Source organism: Neolamprologus multifasciatus, chromosome 3 (genome assembly GCF_963576455.1).
Source record: "Neolamprologus multifasciatus chromosome 3, fNeoMul1.2, whole genome shotgun sequence".
In the NCBI taxonomy this organism is placed as follows: domain Eukaryota; kingdom Metazoa; phylum Chordata; class Actinopteri; order Cichliformes; family Cichlidae; genus Neolamprologus; species Neolamprologus multifasciatus.
In genome coordinates, this window is record NC_140441.1 from 14564862 (window position 1) to 14588028 (window position 23167).

General features: G+C 42.1%; 3 protein-coding genes across 4 annotated transcripts in view; 2 read left to right on the forward strand and 1 right to left on the reverse strand.

Annotated features, from left to right (window-relative positions):
- The first annotated feature begins 442 nt into the window (after nt 1-442).
- Nucleotides 443-23167, forward strand: part of cdca9 (cell division cycle associated 9) — a 45403-nt gene continuing 22678 nt past the window's right edge. The window contains exons 1-10 of one of the 2 annotated variants that reach the window (XM_085144479.1): nt 443-644; nt 720-851; nt 928-968; nt 1050-1101; nt 1241-1305; nt 1457-1518; nt 2018-2110; nt 2306-2387; nt 2601-2687; nt 2759-4491. In XM_085144479.1, the coding sequence (XP_085000605.1) occupies nt 533-644; nt 720-851; nt 928-968; nt 1050-1101; nt 1241-1305; nt 1457-1518; nt 2018-2110; nt 2306-2387; nt 2601-2687; nt 2759-2803 (771 nt within the window). In that variant the 5' untranslated portion in view covers nt 443-532 and the 3' untranslated portion in view covers nt 2804-4491. Of the gene's footprint in view, nt 645-719; nt 852-927; nt 969-1049; nt 1102-1240; nt 1306-1456; nt 1519-2014; nt 2111-2305; nt 2388-2600; nt 2688-2758; nt 4492-23167 lie in introns of both variants that reach the window. The other variant, XM_085144471.1, reaches the window with a different exon arrangement.
- Nucleotides 3236-6726, reverse strand: plin2 (perilipin 2). The gene is made up of 8 exons (XM_085144457.1): nt 6646-6726; nt 6365-6410; nt 5952-6147; nt 5597-5679; nt 5141-5426; nt 4556-4734; nt 4062-4178; nt 3236-3928 (listed from the first exon to the last, which is right to left on the reverse strand). Exons 2-8 carry the CDS (start codon nt 6392-6394, stop codon nt 3494-3496), a joined length of 1326 nt encoding a protein of 441 aa, XP_085000583.1. The 5' UTR covers nt 6395-6410; nt 6646-6726; the 3' UTR covers nt 3236-3493.
- Nucleotides 19424-23167, forward strand: part of LOC146521751 (ADAMTS-like protein 1) — a 108260-nt gene continuing 104516 nt past the window's right edge. The window contains exon 1 of the mRNA XM_085144422.1: nt 19424-20278. Coding sequence (XP_085000548.1) covers nt 20222-20278 — 57 coding nt within the window. The 5' untranslated portion in view covers nt 19424-20221. The remainder of the gene's footprint in view (nt 20279-23167) is intronic.

The following is a 23167-nucleotide window of genomic DNA, read 5'->3' on the forward strand; positions in this document are numbered from 1 at the left end:
AAAGTGCTTCACAGTAATACATAGAAACAACTTAAGTCAATAACTGCTATGACAACTCAATTGACAAAGTCTCTGATTCTGACAATTTAGCAAACAAACTCTCCTCACTCACAGCCCTGCTGCAGTTATTCAGGGCCTATGGAATCCCCAGATGGATCAAGACTGTTTTTCTCGAAGACAAATTGCCTGTACAATATTGAAGAGTAAGGCATGTATATGGAAAGTTATATATAACCCGGATTATACATAACATAGAAATACACATGGAACATTTCAGATTCATAAAGGTCATCCAGTCTACAAAAAAGTTGCAAATTCTGAGTGCATTTAGCTGCTTTAACTTTAGTTCAAGTTTTGTACTCATCACAGTGAAGTCGAGGCCAAGCAACACGGTCAGCTCTAGAATAACCACATTCCACCCCGCTGCGCGCATGGATATCTTCATTAAAAGTGCTGCGGTGTCAGGTGTGCGGCTGTGGAGAACAGGAGTTATTTATGCACAAACTAAAGTCCACCAAAGCAGTGTGGGGAGATGGCGTCGCGGCGGACGAAAAACACAAGAAGCGTGCAGAGTAAAGAAGAGCTGAGCCGGGAAATGCGGCGCAGCAAGCTGGCTCTATTCATCCAACAGTTTGAGAAAGAAGGTGAGCTGCAGCTGCAGCCGCACACACGTAAAGCTTCATACTTCATTTCTGACGTCCATCCATCTTTCCTTACAGCCCAAGAGCGCGTGAACGAGCTGGAGGCCAAAATGGAGAACACGCTGGCCACAGTGGAAAAAGTATTCAAAGTGGAGCTGATGAAGATGCCTCCTTCTCTTCAAAACACCCTCATAGGGGATTTAATCAGCGGTGAGTCCTCCGTGATTTTTGTTATTTTGAGCGTCTTACATGAACAACAACAACTACCGACTGTTTTCTCTTGTAGAGGAGGAATTCTTAGCCAGTGAGAAATCAATAGCCAGTAAGGTGAGTTGGGTTTCTGGTTATAATCTGCTGTCTATTTTTATTTTTTTTATTAATCATATGTTATACTTGGACCTTTTGCAGAATGAGTTTGGTGAGGTACCCCAGCCCCGCAAAAAGATAACCAGTAAAAGAGGTGAAATCAAGCTACATTTTTCCATTTTGTCCAGTGAGGTTAACAATTGATCTTGTCATAGTTAAAGACACAAACCTCAATTTCTCCAAGTTATTTTGAGTTTGTTTAGCTGCCATTATTTATACTCGTATTTTTGCAGCTAAATCCACTGATTCACCAGACCAGTCTGCCCCAACCCACAGGGTCTCATCCAAAACGTCAAAGGTAGGTGATGCAGCAGGTGTATTTGCACAGGCATGGCTGTCACTGTGATTTTAAACTTTCCAGTCCTCATTAAAAGAAACGATCTCTGGGGAATAAAAGCAATCGTTTACATTTCTTTATTTTCTGTCTTGTTTTGTGTCTTTGTGTTTAGGGAGCGAAGGAGACTAAAAGGACGAGGACATTAGTTTGTAGTAACAGCACTGGAAATCTCATGTAAGGATTAGGCTCAAAGTCACATAGTGCATGGTTATTTATGGCTCTGAACCCGATCAAGGCCTTATCCAGTGTTAGTTGAACTGGTTTTCTTCTTAACTGGTATGTTTGTCATTACTTCGACCTGCCAAGAGTTCTCAAAGATTTCTAGATACCCAGGAGGTAATGACATCAATGGAGCTCATTAGCTTGTGAACAGAGTTTAGATCATCAGAGGAAAATTACATATAGTAGGATATATTGACTCTTTGATGGTACCACCTTGGTAACATACCAAGACGCCCAAGAGAACCCCTGACTGAATTTTTGTTGGTCACCAGCGTCAGTCTGAGCAGGTCATAAAACCCTCGCTAAGCACTTTTAAACGTGGGGTTGGCCATTGCTGCTTTTTAGTTGGCATGGAAAAAACCACTTGTTCTACACGGGGAGTGGAGTATGCAAACAACCAGGTAAAATGAAAGGCCGTTCAGCTGTAACACCAGCACTCTAATTGCAGCAGATCCTCCTCAGTCATAACCAAGAGAACTCGCCGCTTGGCAAGTTGCAAGACCAACGACCCGTCCCCGCTGAGCCAGTCCAGACTTAAACTCAGGTCTGTTTGACGCCTTTGTTCGATCAGAAACATGTACTGCATATGTTTTGTTTCTGGCTAAAACTATTTATTTTATTTTTTTAATGCTCTAAACTGTGAAGTTTAGCTCCTACGTTGTTTTTAAATAGTTGGTGAGTACAAATACTGTCAGCTCTCATTAAAATGCACTGATGTGAGTTCTGTGTTGACCCGCAGGTCTGTGGTCTCTGCTGGTGATCTGCACTGTTCTACAGCAGGCTCTACTGCACATATCACTGTAACCACAGCACAGGGACTGGTACTTTATTTTTTCTTTCTCTACATTTTTTCTTTGTGCTGCCTTTAAGAGTCAAACTTGGCCTAAAACGAAGGAGTTTGTCCTTGTCCTTGAGTTCAGTGTATGGAGTCAGATTTTTGAATAAAGTGTTCCTTATGTGACCTGAGGTCCTGCGGTTTAACAGATTCTAGACATTGATGATGTTTTTTACAAGTCAAGTGTTTCTCTTCGTAGATGGTGAGCTTTTCTGAAGAGACTAAAGATGACATTAACTGGGACATGCTGGATGACGTGGCGCGGTGCCAGATTAAGAAGCTCTCGGTAGGAGAAGGCTCACTTCATTACAAACTGTACATAGAAACTCCATTTGAAACTGTTATGTCACTTTTCAGAGTCTGATAGATTATCTGTCACAGCGGAGTGGCTGTGACGGATGACTGAAGAAACCCAACTATCCCCGTGTCCAGGATGTCTACCCAGATGGAGCTCAGAAACACATTTAACTTCAAGACGTTTCTATTATACGTGTTCAGCTGTGCGGTGTATTTACAATGCATTTGTGGGTTTTAACACTAATAATAAAGATTTTAAGTGTTAATTCATGACTACGTGCCAAATTATTTGTATGATGGTATTTCAAATGTGCAGGTGAGGTGTTAGTTTTTCCTTAAATGTACCACGTGGAGTAAATGTTGTGTAATAGTAATCAAATGCGGACCAGTGTTATTGGGTGTGCAGGTTAAACTGAAGGTAGTATGGGCTAGCCCATGCCTAGGTAATGGCTTACACACATTTCATGATAGTAAAAGTATTAGTCCCTAAGAACTTTCAACAATAACTTGATGCAAACTCTGAACAGATTTCACACGTTTATACTGAAGCAAGCACAGGTTTATTTTTCCAGATAAATTTGTATGATAATTGTGGAGAATGAAATTGCACAATAGTTTTGTAGTTCAAGATTCTAAAGTTAATAAAATGTACTTTCTTGGTACTGTGGAATTACATATTTCAGGTTCTGTGCTACTGAGATTTAAAAAAAAAAAAAAAAAGTAAAAGTTTGCATACAAAGCTGTCAAATATTGCCACAAAATTCAGAATATTAAGCTTTAAATTGTAATGGATCACTACAGGGATGCCATCTCCACCTCCATGGGCTCCTCCCTCTGTCCCTGTGTAGAAGAGCTGGAGGATGTGGCGTAGGTGCTGCTGTCTTCAGATGCCGGTATGGGAGTGGGCTCGGGAGCCATCCGTGGATAGAAAGGTCCCACCAGCCAGTTGAGTGGCGTGTTGTTGATCAGATAATCCATGACGTTGTCTAGGGACTCTTTTATTTTGCTTAGCTGAACTCTGCTGCTGGTCAACACTGTGTCTGGCAGGTCTCCCACCGCGTTAGCTTTGCTGAAGTTTGTGTACATCTGTGAGGCCGAGTAGCCGAGGGACAGCGCCTCCTGCTGGATGTGGTTGGGGAGACCCTGCAGGCTGGAGACGAGGACAAGGCAGGTGGTCTGAAGCTGCTGGGTGAGGGAACGCGCTAGGGTCAAAGTGCGGGACTCAATTACCTGCATAGATGGAGAGGAACAGATCTGAATAAGTTTGCATTATTTTCCCACTTTAATTCAATAAGATACGTGCTGTGTACTCTACCATAAGTGAATCTTATGGATAATATTTTATCTCAATGTAAATCTTTACCTCTGCCTCATGATCGTTCTCCTGCTTTGGACTACTGGACTTCCATGCAACCAGGGAATTCAACTTCTTGTTCACCATCTGGTTAGCACTGTCAATGTTCTTTCTGCCAACCTCAATCTGAAGAAAAACACAGGAAATGTTTATTTTTTTTTTAAGTCCAAAAGCAGTGAAAGGACAGAATGGCTCTATCATCTGGATAATAAAATTAACCAATATTGGCATGATGACTGATGCTGGCCAACAGTGTGGCGTTTACTGATGTCAGTGAATGTGTTGTCATCGCTTTTTAAGGGTTAAATATTCAAAAAATGGTCTAAATACTGTATATATGACTTTAAAACATACTGCTTGTTTGTATAATGAACATTTCTTTGATATCCAGGAATAAAAGAGTAAATGTTATAACCTCCCCTCAAAAAAGAAAAAAAAAGTCCCTTCCTGTGAATCTTGTTCCTTGCTCATTATGTTTGTGTGTGTGTGTGGAGGAGGCCCACCAGGTCAACAGTGGAGTTCAGCTCAGAAATGAACTCCATGCAGCGCTGCTTGCGATCTCGTATCTGGACCACGGCTCTGCTGTACGCTCTCTTGCGGAGCTTGGTGGAGAGAGAGCCCAGGCGGACGTAGTAGCTCGGCTCCTTGTTGTCAAAGCTTTTCACAGTTTTTGCCTCCAGCTCTGTTATAAGGCAGGGAAACATGGAAAATCCCAGTCAAACAACAAACTATATAAAGTTGTCTTGTTTTTCTTAAAACCTAAAGTGTGGACAAGTGTAAAAACATTAGTTGTACTTGTTCACAACCGTGAGAAGAGATCAGTTGAAAGAATCATAGTATCAAGACTGTTTCATAAGCCTCAAAACACCACAGCTCAGCCTGATCAGCTCTTTTAATATGTAGTCACCCAAAGAGGGCGCTAATGCAAATTTACACGCATAATCTGATCCGGTCAGCTTTTCTGGAAACCGGACCACTAACTGAACTTTGTCACACACACACACGTAAATCATTATAAGTATTTCCTTAAATATTTAAAGAAAAATCTATAGAGGCATTTTTTTCCTTTGTCTTTTGATTCCACTCACCCAGCTCAGCCTCAGTCATAGGTAAATACTGCTCCACCAGACTCTCGGATGTACTCAGGGCTGTGTCGACTCCGCTGCTGATGAGCCGTGCCACTCTGCTCTCCAGTACAGTGCTCACGCTGCCGTTGACGACAGCTTTGGTCTTGTCCACCCCACCGTGCACCGCGCCCCTGGTTTTCTCCACAACGGTGGTCAGAGTGTCTGAGACCGTGCCCTTGGCACCGGACACTGTGCCCGTCACGACATCTTTAGCAGTGGTTACTACATCCTTGGCACTGGACACAATCTGGGGAGGTCCACATGCATTTTTATTTTAGTGATTGCAGCAAAGGATAAGTTTAAAGCTTGTGAGGAAACAGCAATTGTGAAAAATGGGACAAAGGTCACGGCTGATAACCGAGGAGATAAGCACATTTCACATTGTGAAATTGAGCTTGCTGATGAATCAATGCATACCTGCTCAGAGGGCTGGTGAAGAATCGGCAGGGTTTTCTCAATCTTGTCCAAACCTTTACAGGCAAGATCATTGGCCATGGCAACTATAGAAGAAAAAACAAAAGAATGTTTAAGATTAAATAAAGTAAGTAAATGTTCCTTAAAAGTAAAACAAGTATAAAATCTAAACCGTATCAGAAGCTATGATGCTTATTTCTGCCTGATTATAATAAGTGGGTGAAAGGTCGCAATGCCTCAACGGCCTGACTTGAAATTCCGGTTTCAAAGCGTGACTCAGTTTAATCATCCCTGCAGTTTAACTCTGACCTCCTCCCAGCTCTAATACCACGCCTACAGACGGATGAATGGTTCTTACTCTGAGGCTCCAGCTTGTCGATGATGGGTGAAGCAGTGGTGAGAGCCACTGAGGTGATGGTGCGGACTCCTTGCTCCGCGGCCTCACACACAGTCTTGATGTACGGGTGGTTGTCCTTTGTGCTGGAGTACACACTGAACACCAAGCCATAGGTGGAGCTGACCAGAGGAAGGCTGGCGACCCTCTCCACCACACTCTGTAAAGCCAACAAAAAGAAAATAGTTAACAAACTCAGTGTAGTCTGATCCAGAGAGTGTCTCCGAACTCGTTTAAACATTACGGAGTGCTATTTTGTGACGGGCTATCGGCGTAAACCCATGGTTTTAAAATTGTAAACCACATAAGACATTTGAAAGCATAGTTTCACGAAATGTACTTAAAACTACAGTACCTGAGGCCAAAAATTAACTCACCTGAGTTGGAATAACTTCAGCGGTTGCCATTTCTGTCCAGATAAACCTGCAGACAAAGAAAATGCGATTTAGTTCAAGAAAACAACAAACACGTAGAATCACGACATTTTACAGCAGATAAACTGGAGGTTGTTACTTCCGTATTAGGTTCTTTAAAGTTTCTCATAGTTAGCTACATAATAATAAACGCTCAAGTGAACCTTCTACCGATAGAAAGGCAATGTAACTGTATTAAACAGCAGTTAAAACACACAATGAAACAGATACCAGTGGATACTTACCGAGTAACTCAACTATTTCCAAACGGTCAATGAGCTGACTGATACTGAGCGAGCAGGCTGTGGCGGTTTTTATGCGCAGCAGCTATCGCGAGATCTAGCCAAGCGCTGTGACGTAGCGTCGCTACTGCTTGTAGGGTAAAGGTAAAAGGGGTAAAAGTTTGGTCGGGGAATTCCTCTGAAATCAGCTGTCACATAAACAGGCGGTGACACAGTTCAGCCCATGGTTTCATCTCGTTTCAGCAGCCATTCAAGTTCAGTGACGACACTTTTTAAAATGCACATATTTTTTAATACAACAGCAGAAACAGTGGCTCCAAAGTGTGAGTAGTCAACACTGAATATGGCTGCACTTCTTTACCATGGGTCCTAGGAAAAGGAAATACATCAAAGCCTCTTCACCTTTTCCCCTACAGTCTCCAAGTACAATACACAAATGACAACGTACTGCCTTTTTAATCATATTTTGTATAAATCATCATAACAGTCAGGGGTCCAGAAGGCTGTTGTTCCTGGTAGTTTGTGGTAATTTAAAAAAAAATCCAAACTGTTTGTTTTGGTCCTGTGAATCCTTTAAATATAATACCAACTGCAACATTACAGGTAAAACTGTCATTTTAAAAATATTATTTGGCCCGTCTACGATTCCCTATTATATTACATGATATTTTGCTTTAGCGGTTACGCTTCCCAGCAAACGTCTATTTAATTAATCATTTCCAATTATCACAAAGCCAACCTGATGAAAAATATTGTAGCTGTTGGCTTTTGGAGACCCTTTGGGGTCTGAGTGCAGTAAATCAGTCTTGCGCAGGCTGAGACTTGGCACGTTTTTCGGGATCTATGTGAGCCGGCTTGATTAGCTCAAACCCACATCATCTACATGGGACCTGCAACAGTTCACCAATGCACTGAGATTAAAGGAAAATAATTGGCAATACATGATGAAATATGGCCAAATGAGTCCATACACACACACCTAAATATCATTATGTTTCATGCAGTAAATAAATGTTTGTATTTTGTTGTTGAAAGCAAAACATTATCTTATCATTCAGTGTGGGGACAGTAACTACTGGCAGAAGCCTGAAGGGACAAACAGGATTTCAGTTTGTGGAGTTAGAGTGTATATACAAACCACACAATGCACATTTGAGTTATGTATTAAAAACTGAGGCCATTTTCACAGCAGACTGGTTTTTGTCACCACATGGGAAAAACTAGTGTTCCTAATGTTCATCAGCTGTTTGTTAGTGTGATGCTACATAAACCCCCCAAAAAGTCATTTCACAGTTTCACAGTCTTTATTACCCAGTGATTGTTAAAATGAAGATTGAGTTGAAGTTTAAAAAAAAAGTCACTCCAGGGCCTTTTTAATTCACCGTCAAAGTATTTTCTCACAATGCAGGGAGGCCAGCTGTGTATTTGCTCTCATGCAACGTCTTAGAAAGATTAGGGGATTTCTTAAAAATGACTGCAAGACATTTGACCCACACATAACCTCTCTTAATTGATTTCTGACTGTTGTAAAGGCTTGAACAGCGCCGTACGTCAGTGGTGTACCAGCAGATAAACAGGCCTGCGTTTGCCAGTCGCTCATCGGAGCCAGATGTGTGGCTCTGGTTCGGATCTGCTTGCCAGTGTCAATGCTTATTTCTATTTTGGTACGTGTTATTAAAATGTGAATTGAGTGTTAATGCAGTTTTGTTGGATGCAACACATTTGGAGGCCAGATGAGGAAACATGGGCTTAGCTCAGATTCCTCAGCTGGTTAATACACTGGGACCCTGGATTCAGCAGATGGACCCATAGGGCCTATTTATCAGCCTTCATGCATTTTAAATGGACCCATATGATCAAATAAATGTTGGCTACAGGAAACAGCAAGATTCTGCATAAAGGACAATAAGATCAAAGCTTTACAGAATAACTATATAAGAAAAACTGAATAACTGACAATCTATTGAAAATGTGTCACATGTTGGGTTTAGTTGCACACTTTAGTTGCACACTCCCACCTACATTCAGATACCACGTTGCACTGGACATTGATCAGATCATTTTTAATTGAACACGTCATGTTCAGGTGATTGCCCAATTTTATGGCACTCAAAGTACAACCAAGAATAATCAGCGTGACATGATGAAATCTATACTTAAGGTTTGCGGAGGTGTAATCTTTGGCTCACTGTGATGTCATAGCATGTAAAGGTGCATTAGGGTTCAAAGGGTTAATGCTGTATCCAAATGAATTAAATGCTGGTTCATCACCAGCACCAGGACACTGTTTGAAGTTGTATTATGTTTGTTGGATGATTTATTTTTTAAGAAAACCCCAAATCTACACTTTTTAAAAAGTACACTTAGTTCATTTACAGTTTACTCATGGAGTGTACCACTCTGTTTATTTAAAATAAAATGTATTACACAAAAAAACAATGCACTTAATATTTTGTACACAATTTGTTTCTGCTACTGTAGTATAATAATCATATTTCCCATATCTATTATAAAAATGATTTTCAGTTTCTTATGGAGTAATTTTATTTTGAAAGTCATCTTGAGTATTAGGAGTCATGCTCTTTTGTGAGGATACTTGTTTATATATAGTTTACATTATGATTACTTTAAGCTGCCTGTACCATACATACACTCTTTAAAGCAGAAAAAAGAATGCTTTATCTGAAATAATAAGTCTTTAAAATCCCAGTTCAGCTGAGCAGGATGTTCACACATTACTGCCAGCTTGTGTAATTCAGAATGCAGGGTTATTCTGGTTCAATGTCCTAACTTTACCCCTTTAAAAAAATCCCCTGACTCTCTTGCAGGCTTGAAGGGGAAACTGTCCACTCTCAGTACAGACAGGATTTCACAACAGAAGCGCCTCATGTTGGAAATGTTGATGAAATGTTCAAGGAAGATGGAAAGAGAGTGTGAATGAAGTGACGCTGAAACTCGAGGAGCAAACTGCTCCTAGTAAATAGTAACAGGAAGTGAATGTTTGTGGCCATGTGCCTGCTTTTTGCCTTTGATCTGGTAACAGCTTCTCTGCTGTTCTTCATGGATAAGAAAAAGAGCAGCTAGATGGTGAAACTTGGACACAACTAAGTGGCAAGACAATAATCCCAAGCATACATAAAAACTGCTTTTGGGGTGGGTAAAGAAAACTCACATCTAGCTTTGGGAACAGTCTTCCCACAGCCCAAAGCTCAATCCTATTTAAAATTTGTGGACTACGTTTAAAAGCCGGGTCTGAGCCAGTAAAACAATCAATTTAAATGAACTCTACCAATTCTGCCAAGAATCCAGCTATAATTTTTCTAGAAACTTGTCGATTGCTACCAAATATCTGGGTGAGATGCAACTTGTTGAGGTGTATTTATCACCCTGCATGTATACTGTGTGGATTAGAGAAAATCCAAAATAACTTTTGTACTCAGATCTTGTATTTTATAAGTAATTTAACATGTATGCATATGTATCATTCCAACATGGAAAATAATATAATTAAAATCCCCAAATTACCATGTGATTTATCCCCATTCCTGACACAACTCTAGTATCTCACACTTGATGGTACTTACAGGTTAAGTCCACCAGATGGCACCAATGTAGGCAAAATTAACACTCAAACTAAACACTGTGGTGCTTCTGTTTCTTGCCTTTCCCCAAATTGTTTCAATGTTTAGTTTGCTGTACTTTATTTAGTTTTATACATATATTACACATAATTTCTGTGGGCTAAAGTCCCTTTTTTGGTTTGGGAGAACCCCGCCCCCCAATTCCTGGCCAAAACAGTGATGGACCTGCTGTGATTTGGCACCATAAGCACCAGAATTCTGTACTCATATTTTGGATGAATGGATGGATGGACCATCCATCCATCCATCCATCCATCCATCCATCCATTCATTCATTCATTCATTCATTCATTCATTCATTCATCCATCCATCCATCCATCCATCCATTCATTCATTCATCCATCCATCCATCCATCCATCCATTCATTCATCCATCCATCCATCCATCCATCCATCCATCCATCCATTCATTCATTCATTCATCCATCCATCCATCCATCCATCCATCCATCCATCCATTCATCCATCCATCCATCCATCCATCCATCCATTCATTCATTCATTCATTCATTCATTCATTCATCCATACATCCATCCATACATCCATCCATCCATCTTCTTCTGCTTATCAGGAAGTACAATTAGATGAATACATATTAGCCATTTGAAACCCCAGGTATTCAACAGACATGTTGATAGCTTGAGAGGGAAGAGCTGGTAATGAGCCGAGTCTGCTGCTTCTCTCAGCTGACATGAAAAGAACAATCAATTGTGGCAGTGAGGGGACAGAGTCTGGCAGGAGGAGACTGGAGATCCTCACATGGGATCCCTCTATTGTGCCCTCAGAGACAGGTAGGGCTGCGGGCAGCATGCCAAGACTCCTGGCTGGGTAACAGATACCTGTGGGCTACTGGGAAAGTGTCACACCTCCAGATCACACACAGCTAGAGGCGCTGCGTGAAGAAAGAGTACAGACAGGAAGAAAAGAGGGAGAGTGGGTGAACTTTAATGCTCTTTAGATCACAAGGGAAAGAGGCAGAGATGGTGCTTTAAAGCAAAGGAGAAAGGAAGTGACATGTCTTTGGTGTAGTGGTATGCTTTGGTTCACTCTACACTCGAGCACAGCAGCCAATTTAAATACACCTTCTGCCAGACAGTGCCAGCCAATAGGTGTCTGCTGCTGTCAATCAGACAGTGCACTGTGGGTTCTTTAAATACATATTGCAAGCTTTGAATTTCAAATGACTGAGTTCCCCAGACTGACCCGTAAACACCTTGTTTTTAATGCATGTTTTGCTCCTATAGTGACTGTGCTCTTTTTTACTCCCCAGGTACACTTTGGAATTTGATATTAATCATTATTTCCTGTGCACTCAAAAATATTTAGACCTAAAATGCTGACTTTAAATAATTTAATCACATGTTTTGTAACATAATAACAATGTAAAATATAGAATTTAATGGAATCTGGTATTTAGGGGATATAATCTTTTTTTTTAGTCTAGGACATAATTTTGTTTCATTAAAAATACTTTAATAAAGTAAAAGGGAAAAAATGATAGAGTTCAGGAAATCACCGGTGAAAAACATTTCATATTAGAACAAAGGCCTTGATTATGTAGTTATAGGCTGCTGGCTTCCTGTTTGGCCACATGGGGGCAGCAGAAACTGCTTGAAAATACAGCAGATTATCCCTCAACCTTCAATTTCCAACAGATGCTAACCAACATGAACATTTTTAAGAGTTTTATTTCAAGGATGAAATGACATAAATAACCCCAATTATATATATTTTTAAATTAATTATATTCAATATTCAGCCTACTCTGTGTTGATTTCTATTCTTTTTGAGGGCCCCCCAATCTGTTAGCTGCTAAATGCTATCATCTGCTGTTTGGTGCTGAAAAGGCAGCAGAAGAAAAGGACAGCAAACCAATCAGTATGTTTTATTCCACAATCATAGGTAGGTTGTCACCACTGTCCTCTTTCCATATAAAATGATTAGCAGCTTTAGGCTAATGTTTTTTTTTAAAATAAAGAATAGCAATTTCTACATGTGTTTAGGTCACTTCTAGTCTATTTTCGGACATTATACCTCAGTCATGCAGCTGTTTGCTAAAAGGCACCCATTATCTTTTATTGCTGCTTGTGTTGAGTCAGGTTAAAGCATACCACTTTTGCTCTGTTTAGAATTACAGTCTTCTCTTAAATGTGCAAAAATGGCAACCTAATACTTATTGTTACAGGCAAACACACTCACACACATACACAAAAGACATTCCCCGAACAGAGCTGTCGTCATCTCGATCAAGTAGAGGTGAACTAAATATTGTCCTTACTCTTGCTGAGTGAATTTACAGGAGAACCTCTCCATCTGGGGCAGAAATAGCTACATAAACTTTTGTAGCCCTGCTGCTAAATTTGGATCTGCTTTCCAGCTTCAAACCAGCCGCGGAGCCGGAGAGGTCCCGCACGCAGAAATAAATGACATTTTAACAAAATGATGCCTGCCCTCTTGAAATAACCATTACTTCAGCCTTTAATAAGCAGCGGATCTGCACGGACAGTATGCGTTTAGCAGGGCAGCGACTGCTGATTTACTGCAACATTCTGGGCAAGTTTCTTATTAAGCAGGGCTCTGCGCACCTGTCAGATGTGATCCTCAAATAATGACTCTGCCTCATTAGATAGGACATCTAAGCAAACCCTCTACATTTCCCATTGTGTGGCCAAAACTACACAGTTAAAGTAAAATGTGAGAAAAGGTCAATATTTGCAGCCTGGTTTTTGAACTTTATAACCTCTGCATTCAGGCAGGGCCCCACCCGGACCCCCACTTCTCCCACCTTAATGATGATTTTCAGTAATGATTTTCTCAGACAGAAGAGGGGGAAAAGAGGTCTCACATTTCATAGTTGGGAGACTATTGCTGTGGTTGTTGACCTGTGAGGCGCAGATATAATTGCAGAGCTGGTCAATGAGCACATACTTTGAATGGGTCAGATGGCAGGTCAGACAATGAGGCTTGTCCCTCGTGTGGCTCCAACACGGTCCCACATGACCCCACCATGTTTCAACAGTATCCCATCACAGAGCATTTTCACAGAGCCGTGCTGGGATTAGCAGGCCGGCTGTTTGTGCTGGCAAAGGGGGAGCGATTCACAGCTATATTTTCTGGGTGCCGTAGCTGACAACCACGGCGAGTCCTCGTAATTATAATATAATTGAGAATGATCTAAAACCCAATGTCCTCGCTGTGCCGTCCGGGCCAGTGTTTACAGAAAACAGCTGCTTAAATAGGCACTTAGAAGGAATTAGAAAAACATTTTTTTACGTCCCAGAGAGTGAGTACGTCTCTGTCTGTGTGCAAGTGTGCATACATGCGTGGGCTGGCTATTTGGGCACCTACACAGACAATCTCTTTGTTTTGGAAGTGTTCTCTTAAGTCTTCGGAGGCAGACGGGAGCCAAGAACAACGTGGGAAATGGGCCCTTGCTTCATTTCTGCTTTCTCTCCAGGCTTTTCCTTTGCAGTCTCTCTGTCAGCTGGCCTCCAAAGCAGTACCTGAGGCGTGCAGAAAGCTGAAGAAACCAGAGAGAACGAGGTTTGGACACGAGAGGAGTCATAATGGGAACCGAGTGGCAGCTGACAGCCGGGCCAAGCTGTCTGTCATCCGCCTCTCCTTCTCTGCCTTTCTTTTCCTCTCTCACACATACGTCGTCAGCAGAAGGCATGCACCCAACCAGCCCTCTGTTCAGGTGGTCTCTGTGGGTAGCCAGGGCTGTGCTGAGCAGCACAGGACACTGTGAGGTCCTTGGCCTGCAGTGCTGAAGTGTTGCACGAGCATCAGTGTTTGCCATTCATAACTCCTTTTAAAAAATATATATATATACGTATTCCAGGAAATAAAAGAGATGAGTCATGTGAATGTTGATGTTCTGACACAATATCAAGCACATATGTTTACTGGCATGCCCTGAAAGCAGTGCAAAACACCTGACTAATTAGTAAGTGCATCTAACTAAGATGATTCATACTTTAATAAGGGGAAGCCGTAAAAGTTTATTAAACAAGGAAACAAAAGCAAAATGAGGTCTCTTTATATGCGGTCAAAGATGGAGCCTCAGTGTTCATTTCTTTCATGTGTTTCTAGAAATTGCTGCAAAACTATATTTAGTGAGTTCGATTTTTTCACCCGGCTATCACGTATAAGTGAACACCATTCATTTTTAACTGATTTTAATGAGTCAGTAGCTAAACCCAGATAGATATAAAAAAAAAAATCATCCAAAGGTTAAAGCCAAACATTTAAAGCTCTAAGGCTCGTTCTCAAAGCTGCTCTGATTCAGCCTTCCTCAGCCCACGCTTGATGTTGCAACATCTCTTTGAATCGGGCTAGTATAGCTGCCTGAATCCCCGCTGTATCGCTGCAACATTTTGGTAGTACAGTATTAATACTTTAAGACATATCACTTTCCAAAGTTAAAGAGAGTCTCCCGGTGAGACCCCCACGTTTCCCTTTTAGGCAAATTTGCCAAGCGCGTATTAGAGATGCAGTACAATTTGTTCTTTGCTCTATAGATGAAAGTCTTTTAATGCTGCACAAACGGAACAATGTGCTTTGATTGGTATTAGAGCAGATTAGAGACTTATTCAAAAGGCTTTAACCTGTATGGGTAAGGTTATAAGTTAATCCTAGAAGGAAACAGACTTTTGATGTAATTTGCTTTTGTGCATACATTAAAGTAAATTCCTTAAATGTTATCTCCAAGCTGAATGGAGGGGTTTGGTTTCTCTTGGTGGCGCTCCACAGCAGTAAGACGGCCCAACAACAAGGTCAGTATACATTTCATCTCTGAGATCTAATCTTTCTTTTTTTCTGTACTTGATATGTCCCCCGTGTTTATAATGACAGACTCCATCCTCCTCATCACTGAGGATCTTGATAGTGCACGCATTTCTGGAGGCATGTTCTGCCATCCTTTATGTTCTGGAGGCCTTATATTTACTTTGTGTTTACATAGGTGTCTTATTGGATTCACGTCAGACAACGTAACTGACCAAATTCATAGTTTTCAAGATTTTTTTGTCTTCAGAAGCTCTCTCTGATTTTGGCAGGGTGTCGTTGCCATGCTAGAATATTCTGCTATTCTGGGGGATTATTGGAGTCACCTTGCCAGCCAGTGTTTCTTTATATTTGAGGTATCCATGTTACCATCAAAAGTCTTCATATTTGTCAGTATTCTTTTCACCTTCAATAAAGTTTAAGCTGGCACTTTTGTGCTGAATGCAAAGGAAGGTTTCTTGGCTTGGACTCTGTGCACAGAGGATGACGTAGCGCAGTGTCACACAAACTCTAATTCCCATTGATATCTCATGTGCCAAGTCGAAAGGCACAGCCCCGTCTGCTTTTCAAAGCTAATATGGTGGAGTAGTGCACTGCAGTGGCCATGGCAGAGGATAGTTACTGCAGCGCTGATAAGAGGTAGACTGGCTGTCTACACAACGTAATTACTGCTGCAACTGTGTTTCAACTGCGTTTTGGCTGCTCACCGATCTCACTGTATCCAGGTCTCTGAAAGCTCCCAATGTGATTTTTCAGTTCCTCTGTTTGTTCTGAACTTTTGTATATTTCATGATGTAAAGTTACTAATGTAGCCCGTAGCTCCAACTTTGAGGACGTTCTAGTGTTTACAGGTACTTTTATAACCATATTCATGCCATGTATACTAACTGGAAGTCGTAGTTTTACCCCATTTTATTCAGTGATGAATGTTTTTAAACTTTGATTGTTTAACTTTTTTTTTAAAGGTGAAAAACTGCAAAGCATGGTTTATAATTACAAATTAAAATGATATGGGTATGATGAAATTGTTAGTGCTATTCTTGCACTGTTCATATATATATAAAAGTATGTGCCCTGTGTCTAACCCAACAATAGCAAGGATAACACCCAACAACCAAGACTTAAATAAGTGTTTTAAACAACAGATCCATGGGTGTAAAATGGATAGATGAACAGAGAAATCTGTTACCAGGCAGAGGCTTTCTGAAAGCAGCACGAGTAAAATCAGTGCCTGGGTTTTAGAGCGCTAAAACGAGGCAAATTATCACAAAGACAAAAGAGAAGGTGAAAATGTGCTTTTCCACTTATTTTCCCATTCCCCATAGATATTTCATCCTATTAACCCTAAATAACACAATTCATATCTCCTGCCAGCATCGGGGCTGTAGCAGATTTACTGTAACAATAGACTCATCTACACCAGAAATGTCATTTTCTGCTGCCTTGTCTCTTTTCTAATAGCTGCTTGATTGTGTTTGCTGAGCTGTAATATCCATGGAAAATCTGATGAGGACATATCAGATACTGTATCACAGGTTACTGCTTTCATCAGAAAACTGGATATTCTGGATGTATGCGGTATGGTGCCCTTATCTTATTGTACGCCAGCCAATGATATTCATCACTAAGCTGTTCAAGCAAATTTTTTGACTATTCATCAAGCATCGTATTTAGCTTCGGCCATAAGCCAAGATTTGTATGTAGTTAGATACTTCCTTAAAGAGAAAGAAAGAGAGAGAAAAACAACAACAACAACAACACCCTCAGTTTCTAGGCTGACTGATCACTGGCTGCAGCGCAAAGAGGGTTTTGCCCACTGTCAACATTTCTGACTGGTTGTTTGTGGCATGATGCCCTCAGACAGCATGCAGTGGACACAACATGCCCGATGGAAGTCAACGCCTGCAGTCTGAAACAGATCTTTCCTGACAGACAGACGGACAGACAGACAGGTTACTTTACCCTTAGCGGGCCCGGCATTCCCGGGACGCTGAGGCCCAGCAGTGGCAACGGCTTTCGTTTCCTTTGGAGTCTCAAGCATGAGCACACACACGTACAAACACACGCGGACCGATAGCGTGCCAAATTCCACGGAGCCATAAAGGCAATCAGGATTGATGAGACAACCAAGTGGCGTTAAACTGCGTGCAGAGGGGGGTTTGGAAACCAGGAGCCACAAAACATGAGTTTATGTGCTCTGTGATGCAGAAGTTTGGCATTTTGTGAAGTTTTTAGGTGGATTCTGCTCTTATCTTGTCTAGTAAGTAATAATCATAGTCACAGGCTACTTAAAAAAGGTTTTACCACTTTAGGAGACAGCCTTGCTACCAGCCTAAAGCCGCTAAATTTACTATATGATGCCTCCTGTAAATAGCAAAAAGGTGTCGGCTGTCTTGTCTAATCCCCCTCGTTGAAGATCAGTAAAACATACACTATACTTCCAAAACATGAATGCTTTGGTGGAAAAATAAAAAGCTTTAAAAATCTGCTTCTACCTCTTTAACGCAAAATCTGGTGTCCTGTGAAGGGCATATTCTTTCCGTGGTATCTGGCAAATTCCCTCCCCTCTCTTTGAACACATGTGAAACGCAGCTCTTTGACTCTCCGGCCAAATATCACTGACCTAAAGGTTGGAGTCAGCTAAAGTGAGACAACCGGGTTAGTCATATGCTGAGTGCTGACCTTCTCTGAGTGTGTTTAGCCAGGAAAACCCCACACATACATGTACTGTACATACTGCGGCCCCTTTTTCTGCTGCGTGTTCATGGGGCGTAATACGCGCTTCTAAAAACGCCCAGAAGCAAGAAAAAAAAGTGTCACTGAGCATTCAGGACATCGTTGCATTCAAACAAAAGATCCCAGCTAAATGACTGTGATTAGCTGCTGCTTCGGCCTCTTATTTGTCTTCCCACACAGAGAAGTCCTGTAAGATCTGTTGAGCAAACAACTTACAGATGCCTTTTTGAAGCATGTACAGCCTCTAAAAATACATTTGCGCCCCAAGGCAGTGATTTTGCAACTCTGCTGATGGGAGCTTTGAGCAAGGGATCCCAGTGAATGTGTCCATCAATGAGAGTAACATGAGGACGCAGCTTAGCCATGCACCGCCAGTCACAGTGAATGTAAACTATTCATGTCTCCGAGCATTATCTGCCACTTGGTCTGACTTTGTGGGGTGTCTGCGCTGCTCTTCGGGTACCAGGAGGGGTGGTCAGAGTTCATCGGGACGCCCTGGAGTCTTTCCTCTTTGTAAGACATGAGCAGGTAGGATTACAGTTTCAAGCAGCTATTAAGGATGATCATTTAACCCGAGGTGGAGAAGGAAATGATTTCAACTCTCACCACAGTCTTCAGGTAAAGACCTCCCCCCTCCCCTTCTCTCATTCTCCTTTGGATATAAACATTTACATTCTTGTGCTCAGTGTTTTAATAGAGATTAAGCTGAATTTAAGCCTGCGTGTCAGGCAGCAATTCAGGTAGCTCATACCATACATACCTGTGCTATTTTTTGCCTTTAGGGGCATTTCTTTAAAGCTCGGCTGAGGACAGATGACATTTTCTAGGAACGTTGTTATTACGGTGGTCCTGGACATCTTCAAAAGCGACAAGCGAGCCTTAATGCCTCACCACTGCGGGCTAGGCTTCAAAGGACGAGAGTGTCTCTCATTTTAATGAAGGTACGGGATCAAACGGAAGAGGAGTTGCCAGCCCGAGCCATCAATTATAAAACAAAATTCCTTCTTTGTTGAAGTGGAACACGTTGCGGCTCTTTTCTGAGTCAGTAAGAAAAAAGATTTAAAAGAAAAACATTTAAAATGACGTCAAAATGCCCTCCACAGTGATTTAGCTGTTCGCCTGGTCCAACTTGAATTTTATCTGTTTGGGTTAACATCCGACCCCAGGTTGGACACACATTAAGAAAGTATGTGATGTTCATGTCCAAGGATACAACAGACCAATATCAAATTCCACAAAAAATATGACCCACTTTAAATGATTCATTAAAGCAATGACATGGGTCTCATCAGGCTAAACCAGAAACAACCTCAGATTTCAATCATATGCCAGCAAAGGCCAGGGCCATGAACGTCTCATTCCATCTGGTTGATCTCAGTTCTTAAGCAGAGCCTGATTTAGATAAAACTCTTCCTGACCTTAAATGGCACATGGTTGGCAGCATGGGATGCCTAACTTGAAAGACTAATGCATTTCATACTTGTGACTAAATCTAAAGCTGTGATAAAGGAGGCACAATCCCTAACCGGCGCACAAGACGTTCCAGCTTGAGCCTGTGGATCTGTGGGGTTTAAGAAAGAGGAGTGGACCTCTGTTGTGCTCTTCTACCTTCAGGGTGACTCATTTCTTTGAATAATTAAAAAGCAGCAAACATTCCAACCCCTCATGTAACAAACGAGCTGTTAGTGCTCTGCTACAATGAAGCAACCATGTGTCTAAAAAGTCTTTGTGGGTTTGAAGTTGTCCCTGAACTGAGGTCAACCTTTCCAAAACCCGTGACTGGATATGAACACGGCCTTGAAATTAGGATTATCGTTGAAAAGAAGCTGGAGTTAAAGTTTTCAGCGTGAAGGTTGAGTCGCCTGTTGAATGACTGTGCGCATGATCTATTTAGTCATTGGTTTAAGTTTCAATACAAGCACTTCTGAGTACAGGTAAACAGTGAGGGGGGAAACAGCTTAGTACAAATAATTTAATGCAAGTCATCCATTCGGTGAAAGTCAGCCATAACGCACAGCCATAAAAGCATCACTTCAGCTTTGCACGCGTCTTGCGCTGAGCTGCACATCGGCGCGTAACGACCCGGGAGTGTGTTTCTTTAAGAATGTAAGGTGGGTGAGACCCTTTTCCTGACGCACGCCTGGTATGCAAACATAAATTTAGCAGCAACGTGTTTGCCGGGGGAACAAAATATCTGGAAGCGACCGTGGACTGTCATGCTGTCTTCGTCCGCTCTTGGCTGACTTTTACCTTTTTCCTCTCTCGCTCTCCTGGAAACTGGAGCCGGAGCGCAGCGCGGAGAGACGAGCGGACCTCTTTCTCCCCGAGTGACTGGGGCAGGCTGGGACATAGAGCGGGCGATCAGAGCCGTCTGTCAACGCTTTGAAATTACTTAAGAGTTTGTTTGCGTCCGTGATGAGTGGGAGCTGTTTGTGGACGACTAGCCTGGTTCTCCTCGCTGTCTGTGCGAAGGTAAGCCGCGGTGGCGTCTTCACGCGAACAACTTATGGATCCTGTCATTTAACGTGAGGGGAGAAGGTGCACCGCTCCGGTTACAGCGCATTTAAGTCAATTTATTGGGAAGGAAATGAGACACCTGTTGCTTTCAGTTTGGCCTGCCCTCTGTTTCTAAAGGAAAAGTCAGCCTATGTAGAAACATGATTGATCTGTCGTTTCAAATTTATTACAAGAGTGCTTTGAGGTACAGATTCATACATGGCTCATAGCTGGTGCCCATGCCTGTCAGTACTTTGCCCCCTCACCAGAATCCAAAACTATTCATCATCTGGTGATGCCGTTTGTCTAAAGCAGCTATTGTTTGCAAGAAATGAGGCCGCTGATTGATGGGTGTAGAATATAATAAAATACACTCCACCAGGAAGTTAGAAATTAAGAAAAAGACTGATGGTGTTTTGGAAAAAAATCAATGTGCAATAATTACTACTAACATATTCCGCACATGTACTCATACAGTCCCTTTATATGTATGCATCAGTCTTGTGAGGCAGGTTTGTGTAAAAGCTGATTCTTTCTGCACAGCAGGGAGTTTTAACGTGGTGCACAAAGCAGTTGTTTGGTGTGCAGACAGATTTTTAGGGCCAAACAGAGGGGGTGGGGGTGGGGGGGGGGGGGGGCTGTCAGGGTGTGTAAATGACCACAACAGGTGCTAATAGCACTTCAAGGTGATTTGGGATTTAGGCACCCTGGCTGCTACACAGTCCTGCTGAGTATGTCCACATTGTAATCAGTGATTTTCAAGCAACGAAGGAGAGCTCGGGACTTTGCAGGTCTGCAGACCTGACTGTGAGGCTACAGAGGGTTTATCTTCTGATAAACTATCCCTGTTTAATATTAACTGATTCAAATGTGTTGGAATCAGCACAAACTCATACGTCAAACAGGAATGACTCTGTAATGAATGTTACTTACAGCCGATTGGTTTCAGCTCGATGGCCTGCCGATGGTAACGCCCAAAAAATGTCTTGGATGATGCTCACACTGACTTCTGTGTTGCAAGTGTTGGTGGTTTGATTATTTTGTGTCTCCATCACAGAACCAGACTGAGAAATGACTCAAGAGATTATTTTGCTCAAGTGGTCAGCAGATGACAAATCTTTCCATCTGCTCTAGGCCTGAGCAAGTCTGCACCGGACACCTATCTGTTAACACACACCGCACAGTGACACAGTGCCTTGCTTCGCGGGGCCAGAGGTCAACAAGTGCCTCCTCCAAGGGTCCCTGTTTTGCAGTGGCATTTTCTTTTCATGTGTGCTCGCGGGTCAAAGTTTCTGCATTACAATTTGGCAAAGGAATGAGACCGTGTTTGTGTGCTTGGCTGCTGAAAGTTGTGCGGGTGCAATTTGTGTGTGTGTGGGCCAAATGGCCTGTGGCTCCAACCCTAAATGGAATAGACCTTCCTTTGTGGGTGACATAATGACATACCTCGAGCATTTCTTGGAGGGTCTTGTTGCTTTCGCTCATTTCCCCTGATTTGTGCAGAAAAGTGGAACCTTCCAGAAACACTTTTCCTGGATGGGGAATTAAACGACGGTGCGTGCATGAGGCTGTGCCCTTAAAAGACACCCTGGCATCTCTGAATGTTAGTGCCTGTAACCGGCAGGGATATGGAGCAGAGCAAATCCTTCTTGTACGCTTTCATTTTTGTTCGTTTTGGCTCTTTGTCTTTCCGCTTTGAACTCCTTAGTAGTCACTTTTCAAACTCAGGGCACACGCTGACACAGTTCTGTGGATTCTCAGTTCTGTTTTATCTATCTATCTATCTATCTATCTATCTATCTATCTATCTATCTATCTATCTATCTATCTATCTATCTATCTATCTATAAGTTATAGATGTTGCTGGGATCAGTCTCCCATTCACAGGGAATATTAGCACTTAAAAAAAATCTGCTTTCTTCAAACACAAAATGAAGTGATTTTTCTTTCTAAATAAAGATGCAAATAAAACACAGAAACACAAAGAGCCTGTTACTGTGACAGCTCTATTGAACTGGTGAGTTTATGTGGAGTATGGCTTGTAAGAATTGATGGATATAAATCAGACTTCAGAGTGTTGGGGCTGCCACACTCACTTCACCACATGCCTTTCCTCTAATTGCTAAGCTGGAATTCAGAAGGAAATTAGCCACAAAAGCAACCGATTTTGATGTTTACTCAAGGAAATGGTCCCTCTCAGAGTCCTAATGCAGGGAGCAGAGTGCGCTGAAGTCCTCAGGATTGGGAAGCTTTGGGGCCTAATGGCAGGATTAAGTGGGGTCACGACGTGCAAATGGTCCCAAGTGAGCGTCCGTCAACAACAACATCGCTTGTTCTCTGAAACACGCTCCTCAGCTCGATCGCTTGATCATAAAGACCCCAAACTATGCAATTAGCTTTCATGAGTACCTTTGTTGTGGACGCAAGTGGAATGGGAAGTGAATTAATTTCGAGAGGGATTGGGCCCTCTTGAGGAGTAAAGGAAAAAGCTTCAGAGAACATCTGGCCAGTGATGGATGGATAGAGCAAGTTTTTGGAGTGCGTTAACAAGACCAAGTGTTTTCAGTTACACTGCAAAAGCCCTCATACTCATCTCATTGTTCCCATCTGGGCTTAATCTGTGGAGTGGGACTGAGGATTGTTTAGTGTGTGTGGGTGTGCGTGTGTGTGTGTGCGCGCGCGTGTGTGAGCACACAGTTTCTTACAGTCCAAGGGCAAAATTCACTGGTACTCATGTTTGTATAAATTGCCAAGATACCCACAGAATGTTTCACTTTTCATGCAGCGCTATTAGTGTTCCTGGCATGGTAGCAGTGTTTCCTGTGTGTCCTACTCAGGTGTGCCAGCATGCAGCTCTTCCAGTTC